Source organism: Hirundo rustica, chromosome 5, assembly GCF_015227805.2.
Source record: "Hirundo rustica isolate bHirRus1 chromosome 5, bHirRus1.pri.v3, whole genome shotgun sequence".
In the NCBI taxonomy this organism is placed as follows: domain Eukaryota; kingdom Metazoa; phylum Chordata; class Aves; order Passeriformes; family Hirundinidae; genus Hirundo; species Hirundo rustica.
The window spans coordinates 26,403,761-26,415,858 of NC_053454.1; the positions used below are offsets into that span (position 1 = coordinate 26,403,761).

Sequence of the window (12,098 nt, forward strand, 5' to 3'; positions counted from 1 at the left end):
CTCCCCTTCCTTTGAAATCACTAGATATGGTCATAGCAAGAGACAGTGAGCTGGACCTGATTTTTCTGCACTGTCATTTGTTGGGCTTATGAGGGGTATGTTGCTTGGAAATAAAATCCAATAGTACTGACCTTTTAAGACAAACTTGGAGCGCATTTGTATCACTGAATTAATTCCTGCCACCTCTGGACGTTTGTTTGTTGTTTTTGTAAAGATCTTCTGTCAAATAGTTAACTACTCTTAACATCTACAAATCTCCCTCCTTGAAAGGATTTGCAATTATTAACTGATGACCCTCTGAAAACAACAACAAAAAAGTGATAACCTAATTATTGTGCATGTAAGAATAATTTAAGTTGTAGCTTCTACTTTCCTGATCTAAGCTCCATAGTTCACTGATATATATATAAACATTGGCTAACTCATTTTCTAATTGAGAAATAGAGGAAGAGAGAGGTTGCATTCTTTGTCCCATGTAATACAATGAGTTCTTAACAGGGATAAGAATGGAAAGCTCAGACTTGAATATCCAATCTACAGCCCTCACTGCTTTCCTGAACATACTCTCCGAAGGATGAGTCCTATGAATGTACCAAATAATACAGGCTAATAAATAGTTGCAAAGTTCACTGAAGTTGGTGGACTGATATTGCAATCCCTTGAAGAAAGAGAAGATAAGTACTCTTCCATTCAAGGAGAGCTGGAATAGTAGATGATACTGTCCAAAATCACAGGAGTAATAGGAAAAATAAAGAAGCCCATACATAATGGCTAATAAGAAAAAAATGCTAACACTCTAATGTAAATGGTACAAAATGTAACTAGAGAACTGCCACTGGAGCAGGACCTGCATCTTGGTAATTTTTTTCATTAAGAAATGGTATAACAAATTAAAATTTAGCACAGATTCATGAAAAAAAAAAGTCACCTGAGAGATATGACTCATTATAATATTACAGGGATTTTGAGTAAAATACCTTTGAATAAAAAAAGTTCAACTGTATTTAGAGCATGGTAAATGAAGTAATTTGTTTTCAGTTTAGTATCTGGAGGTGGGGATTGGTTGCACAAGAGTGAGGGCAAGAGATTCACTATATTAAGGAATCACATTCTCCAGGTACATTACTTTTACAAGTGTCATGACAACTAAACAGAGACACTAAACACTGAACCTTTATTCACAGCTGTTACCACACCAAAGACTGGCGGGGCACAGTCTGTGCTCTGCAGTGCCACTTATTTTGGGGTCAACTAATTGTCTTTCCTCATCCTCTGTAACTGCATTTGGGAATAATAAATAAGTATGAATGTGTAACATTGCCATAAAAGAAAGCTTTTATTAAACATGAACCATGTTGTTTAAGTCATGGTTAAAATACGATTTAATATAAATATTGAATACTACTCTGAAGCATGTTAATACAAAAGTTTGCTTGATTCAATGTTGGTTGAAACAACATGACAGGATAGTGATGCAGTATGCCCAGACATATCCCATAAATGTCAACAGTAGGATTAGCAACCTGTGCTTGAGTATTTAAAAACATCATAGTTGTAAAGGTTAGGGGGAAGAATTCTGTTTACCTTTTGGGCTTTATGTTGTCCTCAAGGCCATATTCTGATGGGCAAGAGAGTGTCATGCTGCTGTCTTAGTCATTACTGGTCTCTGCCTGAACTGCTCATCTTGCAGAATTAAAACTGCCTGTGACTTCACCTCAGAATACTTTTGTTCATCTGAAAATGTGTATCCAGAATGAAGAAAGAGAATTAAACCATAAATAAATGACGTCATCCTTACTTTACCTAATATTTTCTGCTAGTGTGTAATAATTAACGATTATTAAAGGGGCAAAGGAAAACCGATCCATTCCTTGGAGAGTGCTGTAATGACAAACTTCCTGCGGAACCTCGGAGCGTTCCTGCCCCAGTGCATTCCAGGCAAGATGAGCTGTGTCAGAGATAGCAAGGCATCAGGTTATGCTGAAATGATGTGCTACAAGGTCTGCACTTTGAACTGCATCCAGTGATGCCTTAAGTTTTAGCTTTTATATTCTTTAGTGTGGAACTCTAAAACCCCATAGCCTGTCAGCTACTGTTCTCCAATTTTGTTCAGAAAAACCAATTCCTCTCTAGGCCTGAAACTCAAGGATACTTTCCTGCCTCAGGCCCTGAAAAAAATGTAAACCAAAAGTGAATTGGAGGCAGCAAACTGGGGGAATGTGATTACCTTACCTGAAGCTGCAATTGGACAACTAATGTCTGATGTGCAAATAAACAAAACTTACATCTGTCTGAAAAACTTGTGGTTATTGTCCATCTTGGGTGAAGCCTCTGTGAGACTCCTGCACCGCACAAGGTGTACCTTGTGAAGGCCTTTCAGTAAATACCTACCTTTATCCTTTAACTCTGTCTACCCTCTCTTCCAGGTAGCCTCTCCAGGCATCACCAGGGGTCATCAAGGTAGCTACAGAGGAGCTGGTGAAAATGTTCCTACAGTTCAACTGTTCTAGCTGAGTGGGGGCCAGATTCAGCTCGAGTTGAAGTTATCTGAAATACATGTGGACGTTGGCACACATTACCCAACTTCTACCATTTTCACAAATTAGGAGTTGGAAAGTTACTGGATTATCAGGTAAAATGCCTTGAGGATGAAAAATGCTTCATAAATGAGAGTAAGAATTACATGATTAGTGAATAAATAAAAATTTTATTTGTGCTCCTGAAACTTGTTTTCAAAGAGCAGAGATAATCACACCTTCAGTAGTAGTGGTAGTAGTCCTTCTCCAGTGTTTAAGGTGTACCACGCATTACCATGTCTTACAGCAGCACAGAAAACACAGCTCTGCACACCAGAATTTTTGTGAGGATATTATGAGAAACTTTATTCCAGATTCTGTTATTACTAATCCCACTGTAAAGCTGCAAACCTACCTGGAGCTTCTTTACAGCTACAGTGAAGTGATTGATGCTAAAATTTTCTCTCTAAGCATTTGTGATGTCTGGTTTGCAATATTGGGTGACATCTGTATCTTCTCTTTCGACATCTTTGGTTTTGCTCTCTACATGACTTGAATATTTTTTCTCATATGCGTATCAAATGAAATCCAAAGGATCTTTCACTCTGTCTTATTCCAAATTTCATTCAGCATTGACCTCTTTATTTCACCCTTGCAGTGATTTGTAAAAAAGTCTCTATCAGCCTCCACCTCTTGACTTTTATTTGATCCTGGTAGGTCTCTCCATGCTTCCTGGGACAACCTGCAAACTCCAGGGTGTTGACTCCTCTGGTGAGATGAAATGCACTGTTAGCACCAGGTGAAGTGCTTGTGACTCGTTGAACTGCGTGCTGTGCAGTGAGGGTGAGTGAAATTCAACAAGGCAATGGAGTATTCTCCAAGTATTTGTGAAAAAAATTAATTAGAGGAAGTTTTTTTCAGAACAGATAATTAAAATGTTCTGTTACCATATATATGTGTGTGTATGTATATGTATTGAAAATACTTGTCCTATTTTATTTCTTTACTAGAATTTTACTAGATTTTTAAGTTGCACACAAGCATTCAAGGAAATCGATATCTTCAGAAATGTGGAACGTGGTTTTCCATGCCATGTATTTAGTCATGTCTAATAAAAATTGTTTGAAGCCTGGTGAGTACATTTAAATGAGTAACCTTAAAATTTTCTCCTACCATACCTGACTTTTCAGTTCAGATTAAATTATATTTTGTGCATTTCTCCGGTTATCTGGTGCACAGAACATAACTCAGTCTAATGTAAAATGACTGATCAAATTCATACAAAAGAGTAAAGAACAGAGATACAGCTTCTAGCAAAGTGCATTTCTGAAGTGAGAGAAATTCTAGTGGAGTCCATGTACAGTGATTACGAATACTGCCACTGGAAACTTTTTCTTAGTTTATTTGTACACTGTAAATTCTATTTCTTAAAAACATTTTAAAAGAATGGATTTGTGATTATTTATTTCAGCCATCTCCTGTGTTTTAAATTTCTGTCTTGATCCTGCAGTCAAATGCTTATGTCCTAATAACCCAGGAATACATTTGAAGGTACTTCAAATATTTTTGAGAGGAAATATGCCCTGTAAGATATGAAGTGTTTTTCAACCCAGTCCTTTGATAATCTGATGTGCCATATATCTTACAGTGTGTTAGCTATAAATATAACATGCAGTTTGACAGCTATGTTTGATTCCAGTTCCCTAATGTTCCCTGAATGATTCTGAAGGAATAAAGAGAATCCATTTAGGAGCAAGAAACTCCAGCCTTTTATTTACCTCACTTTTGAGAATGTTAATTGTGTTTGTTAATGAACAACTAAAGGAAAATCAGCAGACAACAGGAATCTTTCAACTCTTTGACAAAATTTTAGACCTCATTAGCAAAATCCTTTCCCACTCCATTAGTCACAGGTAAAATCCCAGGCTAAAAGGGCTCATTGTTCCCTGATGCAGAAGGCAGTTCAATTCTGGCTGATTTTTATTCTCTTCAGTTTTAGCTGAAACATTGAAGCTCAGAAACACAGACAAGGTCAGTGGTGTGTTTTAACTGGGTACAGCTCAGTCATGCAATTGTATATTCTACCAAGACAACTCAAACTACTTGCAAAATTTGTTCTCTTAAGACACTTCAGAGGTAGTCAGCCCACATGGTGTAATATTCTCTGAAGTCACTTAAAATGTGATGATCACATTAAATTAAATAAAAAGCAAACACCAGTTGTCTTGTCATCTGTAAGAACACGGGCATCTGACATTCAGATGTTGTGTAACAACCACCACCAATACTCAGCCTTAGTATGGCTTCAGCTGAAGTCAAAGCAAATTGAATGGAAGCGAGATCAGCCAGGGAGTTTATTTTATGTAAAATATAAACATGTTAACAGGAGAAAATACTGTTTTCTTATGTTACAACCTTAATAACCAACAAGATTTTTATCTTACAGTTCTGCAGGTGGCGCAGGGTTCAATTACATGTACATGATGATTAAAAAGAGCAGATATTCATCTGTACACACACACCGAGTATTGTACGCTGTACTAGAAATCCAGTATTTGTTTGTGTCCCCAATTGTGTGCCTCATAATTTTGCTACCTCTTATTCAATTTAAAAAACTAGCAGAAAATTAAAGTAGTTTTATTATGATTGCATTGACAAGGTTGAGAGAGAATGTATATTTACAAACAGATACACGTATTCAAAACCTCTGAGAAAAACCAATCCCTTTTATATTTCATCCTCTTCTCTTTCTTCCTCCTCTTATCCTACATTCATATTCATACAGGATGTGGTGTCTTTACTCCTAAAGCGTTATGATAAGTTCTGGAGCTTGTGTTAGGTCTTTTTTAATGAAAGCCACTGAGACTAGAAAATTGTCTCCAGGAAAAGCACTGGCAGCTGTAACATAGCTGCCCTGACGTTGCTCTTGCTGTTAGAATCAGAGTTGAAAGAGAACTACAAAACAATTTAGTATGTGGCCAGAGTCTGCTGTGGGACATTTCAAACATGAACACCATTGCAAATACAAAGCTGAGGTTTAAGTTCAGCCTCTTCAAGGAATGTATACCTATTAATAAGATCCTGGGGAGTGGGGAGAAAGGGGTTGAAAATACTCATTAATTATCTACTGCAGCAAGCAACATGTTTTGGTGAACTGCAAGATGTCTTCACGAAGGACAGTCCTGCCACTTTGGAACCCTATGAGAAGGGTCAGGATTGCCTAGAGGGAGGTTAGGAAGCTGCATGTCAGTCCAGCTTCTCCTACAGACCTATTGTGCTATCACAGAAAAGTTAGTTACTCTTTCATATTCTTACATACAGCGAAGTTGCTGCCTGAAACAGCCTTCATCAGAAGCATTAGGCTGTTAAATCGACTGCTGTGAATGGCACACACAAGTTAATTTATTTTACATAGTACAACAGTCCCAGCCTTGATAACCAAATGGAACATAATTTATTAAAGAATTATAGCAACTCTGAGACCATGAATAAAGGGAGTTATCTGCAGTTTCATATGAAATCAGTCAGGCACAGCCAGCAAGCAAACCTCCTAGAGGGTTAAGAACCAATAGTATCTAAAATGGTGTGGGTTTAGCCAGATGGTCCCATCAGGTGGGCCCATACCTCCTGATAGGTGTTATTTGACCCTGTATGCAAAAGAACTGTGTTGTCTGAATAGATCTTGTAGACAGGTTCAAGCAATCTCTTTAAAGTAATGTGTATTAACCAGAAAGAAATTAAATGGGTGTCTATCGAGGCTTGCCAAGGGCTATTTACATAGTAAGGGCCATGTTAAATTGAGAAGAAACACCTAAGTATCAGAACAGATGCTACAGGAAAATGTTCTGGCCTTTTCATTCATCAAAGAGAATACAATATCTAAAGCATTAGGAATAACCCTTGCATTAACAACGCAGAAAGTCAGTGACTTTCTGATACGGACACCACAGATGCTGTCCTCTAAAAACCATCATTTTACACAAGCACTTATCTTACTTCATTATCTCATTGCCTAATGTTGGCCCAAGTGAAGAGAAGAAAGTTGCAAAAATTTTCTGTCCTTGCCAGAATGCACGCAGCAGCCAAGAATGATTGTGGCTTGTCAGATTATTCACAGTTGAGACTGAACAGAGCACTGACAAAATGGCAAAGACAGCAATACCTCTATTATCAACTGATTGACAGCTGACTCTGTGTCTGGTAAAAGAGAATTCTCCTGTAAGAATCGGAACTTTTCTAAATTCTAGTCATTGCTAACTGTGTCACAAATGGAAGTGTTACAGTCATCCTCAGATGGGTTAGCCAGCAGAGAACACAAGAGGCTGTGAAATGTGCAGAGGGTGCAGCTCGTCAGGTACACACTGACGTACGTAGCAGACACGTGGCGAGTGCTCTGTCCTTTTGGTACATGAACAAATATGTACGAAAATGCTTGGGCCTTCCAATTTTACAAATTTGCAGTTCAACCAAGCTAGAACTGCAAGCCTAAAAATGGAAATTGAGCTGTAACTAAAGACATTGGATCACAAGCAAACAGCTGCAAAAGCAGTAAGACAAAGAAAAAATATTAAGCTGATTGGAATTTCACAAGATTGACATTGTTGCTTAAAGTGCTTGGATTGATTACATCTAAAAAAACCAAACAAAATACATAAAAATTAAAGCAAAACAAATAGTATTAACCAAATAAATTATGATACAAATAGAGTAACAGACCAAAAAAGAAAAATAAATTAGAACAAACCCTTCTAGAAGATACCAGTAAAGAACAGATACACAGCTAAAACTTATTAAAATTTCTAGTATTCATTCAGCTGTAAGACACTGCTCACAACTATCAGCCACATGCAGCAAAAAAAGAGATAAACCAAGAAGGGTCTGCTGTTGAGAGGCATCAAATCACTGGCAGCTGCAAGTTGTCAGTGCAGGTGTCAACTACATGATGTTGGAACAAATGAGGGACTGAAATGTAACGTCTGAAAGATAAAAGGTTGTGGTAGCACTTTAGGACCCATGGTGTAAGGTGAATTTCAGTTTAATTTTGCTAGGTCTTTAATATTTTTATTAAACTTGATATGAAGGAAACTCATATTGCTTTGTTTTCTTTATTCCATCTGCTAAAGGAACAAGACTTTTCATACATAATCTAGTACTCTGGGGTAACTAAATTGTTAAAATAGAATTGACAGGAGTAATTTTGGGACCTAATTTCCAAAGGGTGTTCTGTTTCATTGGTATGGCTTTTCCATCACTCCACTCTTCTGCCACCCTCTGCTATGTCACCAAATTAGAAATTCCATAAATCCTGACAGTCTATTCTTGGAAATATAAAAGGTGAGTTCTGAGCTCATCCTCTAAGGTAACTGATTCACCAGCACTGTAGTGGTGTGGAAACACAGCACAAGACAATTTGGTTTTTTTCTTCTAAGTAGAGAACATAGTATTTATAAATAAACAATGCATCTCAGCAACAGCATAGGAAACAATCGGAAAACTTCAGTTGCTGTTAGACCTAATATACCTAGAACCTGACACCATAAAATATAGTCATTTTAGGGAAGCACAGACTAGTATTACAGATCTGCGCTAGCATTTTGTTTTCTAGCTGCTAGCTGAAAAGCTTTCATGGTTTTAGGCATTTTTCCATTCTTTCATAAGGGACTGGCAATCTGTGCATAAGTATAAGAGAAAAGGGATTAGGCTTTATTTAATCAACTAAAATACTTTACACAATATGATCATTCCTGCGGGGATCCCAATCCTGCAAAATTTGAGTGTGCTTAATTTGACAAAGATCTCCTCTGCCTAGACCGGCACTATTCATACAGCTGTGACAGACAGCTTTTGGACTGGAGTTAAGACATTCGGCACACTGGAGGACTGGATCCAATTTACAGAATTGTGACTGCAACTTTGCAACTTTGCTAATCAAAAGAAAATGCTCCCCAGTTTAGCTAGTGTTAATATGAAGTGTGTATTCCACAATGTTTCAGAGCTGATGTCAGACTCCTGATGCTGGACTGGTGTGATACTAGTGCTGTGATCTTTTCATGAACTAGCATGAATTAAAAATGCTTTTTCATACTTTATGAAACAGTTAATTCTAGTAATTTTACTCTCGGTAACTTACTGCAATGATCTGCGTTTTACAATCTAAAGCTGTCTTGCAGTGGAGAAAACCAGATAGCATAAACCTGTTGTTTAGCACTTCAACATTAATTCAAACTATTAACATTTTAAAAACCAAATTTCACATAAGTCTATTGAAATAAGAAATGTTTCCTAAAATAGAACTGATTTAAAAATTATTTTTATGAAAAATTACTTTCCATATCAACATGAGCCCTGAAGATTCAAATGATACCTTAAGAATATCTGTTTTGCTGAATCTTTTAAAACTAAAGAATGCTGTAAGAATGTTTAGTAGTAAACTGCAAAATACAGATCTTTGGACCAGCATTGATTAATGCTGATCTAGAAAGTGATTTCATTCACAGTGAAGAAACCCTTTCCATTTTAAAAGGCCAGTAATTTTTACATTTTACTACAGAAATTCTGAACGTTTATAAAGAAATCAATTAAAGAGGGATTTGCAGGTTTAGCTTTTCAGTGGAAAAGCTCCTGGGTCTCAGTAGGAGTTGAAGTCTGCTGTTAGATGTCTATCTTCTGTGTAAGAGACAGAACATTTCATTCTAACATCAATAAAAGAGTTAAGAGCTGCATCCTAATTATGGTTGTCTTGAGCCTGCATACATGTGAGTGATCTCTGTAGACACTACTATCATTCACTTAAGCCCCCTAAGGTTACATTCTACGTCTGTTTTCTTGCATCAGTATAATATCATGATAAATCACAAATAATCTTAGCTGAAAAGTCCACTTCTGTTTCTCATTCAGCGTAAAGTGCTACATTGCCTTAGTTTACAAAATGGCCATGGATAAATCCAACAGAACTTCAGATGATGTTACAGTAGAAGCTACTTCATCTTCACCAATATTTCACAAAAGATATTTCACGTTCACAGTAGAGTACAATGAAAAACATTATTATCTTTTCTACAGAAGATTAAAATATGAGATGTAGCTGCACTTCAAAAGCCATTTCTTAAAACGGAGTGCTGGCCATAAAGTGTCAGGCAGGCTTCTTAAAGAAAAGGACAAAAAGCAACATTGTCTGATAAATATATAATGAGTGAATCAAATATAACAGGTAGAAATATATTTTGTGAGATGAGAATATGTCCTAATAAATACTAGAACCAAGTGTCAGTCCCCATGAAGACAAGAAGAGTGTTTTTGGTGTTGATGTCATTGGAATAGGACTTTGGCTATAGAAGTTTAAGAATTGTATAATGGAGTGAAAGTGTCAAACTGAACAAGGCAGTTACCCAGCATTACCACTGACTCAAGCCACTATCAATCCCTTCTCAAACCCTATTGATACTTTCTTCAACATTTATTCTTTGCCAAATTCAGGTATTCAGGTGAATTCAGAAATTTTATTAGCCAGTACATGGCAAGTGCCAGCCAAATTCACCCAGAAAAATCAGAAACTAAGCCTTTTACTGTACTAATTTTGAAATCAAGCACTCCAGATCCCTATCTGTTTCTGTGGTGACAAAACTCTGTCAAATATGACCAAAATGTTAAGGATGGTATATAGATGATAGTGTGTACACTAGTGGTTGCTATGTATTATGTTTCTCAGAAATAGACTACATCTTGAGAAGTGAAAATGGGACCTACATATATTTAGAAAATTTCAGGATCAAGCCATGTCTTACGCTTATTTAAGTGGACTGGATAATTTCATTTCTGATGGATATGTTACATGTGAGCAGTGTTGCAATCTTTGCAAACTCAATCAAAGTAAACAATCTATGATATCATTTTAACAAAAAGATCAGCCTTTACAAAAGCAATTTATCTCTGTATCATATGTGTGATCTTTCTTTATTCCAGTGCTCTGTAAGTTCTGAAATCTCACCTCATCTGTACTATCTCATGACAAAGTGACTGAACATACAGAATTACTTAATTCCAGTGTAATTTAAATACCCCTATGTGAATTTTAGGTCCGTGGTTATACACTCAAAGTTTTGTACAACCAAAATTGAAATGATTTTGGAAGAATATCTTTTCTGCAACAGAGTAACATGTTAAAAAATCCCCTATACAGCCACAACTCAAATCATCATGAAATTGATTTTCTTCCTTAGACTCTAAAGGGGTAAGCATATGTCAGGATGTATTTAAAGGAATGCTTTGTAAATCAACACACTCCAAAACCATCTAGAAAATTTTAAATAATTTTGCCCTAAATGTAATGAACACTTTCATATAAAATACTACTCTAGCTGGATAGGGTTTAACAGTTGACATCCAAATCTTATTATCTGTAAATGTTAGTCTGTATAAATTCCACTAAAATCTGACTTCAATTAGCTCTTCAATCAGCCTTAAAAACTACAAACCACCCACCCCCCACCCCCCAAACCAAAGTTCTGAATGTGAAAAATGGACGGTTAGAGTCAACATCACATGGACCACTGAATAGGAGACAGTGTACTGTTGTTCAACCATCCGAGATGGGGTCTGCGTAAAAGTCAGTTCAGGGGAGCCATCACCTTCTTTTGTGTGCAGCATCCTTGTGCGCAATTAGCATAGTTTGCCAAGTCACTCTCTTGACTGATAGAATAAAATATAGCCAGACTCAGAATTTTTCGATATATCAGAGGTCAGACCATAGAATTCTTCAATAGCTTGAGCATCTATTTTCTGCAAAATAAATATTTTTTCAATATGCTGTTAGATAAAACGAATACCAAATACACATTAAATGACTGTATGAACAGGAAAGACAAATTCAGTTACGTTTAGAGGTAGCATGCCATTTAAGCAGTGAAAGGGTAAAGATTAGGGGCTGAGCATTGCTGATCTCACTCAAGAAAGTCATAGGCATGTTTCTGTCACTGAACCTAACTGAATTAGGCTTTTTCCAATAACAGAGAGACTCCTTGGAATGCAGTAATGAACACTGTTAAAACACACAAATGTGACCATGTGATCCCACATATTTCTCAAGTTTTCAGAAACCTTCTTCAAGAGTTTCCCCATCCAGTATCCCAGCGCTTACTTTCCCTACCTCTTGGGAAATCACACTTGAAACCTCAGTTTTGCCAGTGTGCCACAATGAAATAAAGGGTTTCTGTCAGAATGAATTTCAGAATGCTTAGACAGAATCTGCAACAGCTGTGGGACAGATTCTACTCTAATCTACATTCAGGCAATCCCAGATCAACAATACAATTCAGACTTTCTTGTAACTTCCCTATGCAAAACTGAAAATTCTACAGCAATGCTAGCTTTACCTAGTTCAATTTTACCAAGTGATAAGGTTTTAATGAATTAAATTGATTTTATTTGATATAGAAAACATTTAAAATTAAACTCAAAGTCATCTTAAAAACATTTGATGTTTTTAAAACCCTCTGACACTGACAGAACACAAACTACCAGATTAATAATTTTGTTTACAACCTTTCTTCCTAATGAAGTTGAAATAAACATTACAACCAAACG

At 36.6% G+C, this 12,098-nt stretch overlaps 1 protein-coding gene across 1 annotated transcript in view; it reads right to left on the bottom strand.

Moving 5' to 3' along the window:
• Nucleotides 1-4,846: 4,846 nt before the first annotated feature.
• The window catches only part of USP46 (ubiquitin specific peptidase 46), a 34,418-nt gene continuing 27,166 nt past the window's right edge, over nt 4,847-12,098 (bottom strand). The window contains exon 9 of the mRNA XM_040064395.2: nt 4,847-11,294. Coding sequence (XP_039920329.1) covers nt 11,193-11,294 — 102 coding nt within the window. The 3' untranslated portion in view covers nt 4,847-11,192. The remainder of the gene's footprint in view (nt 11,295-12,098) is intronic.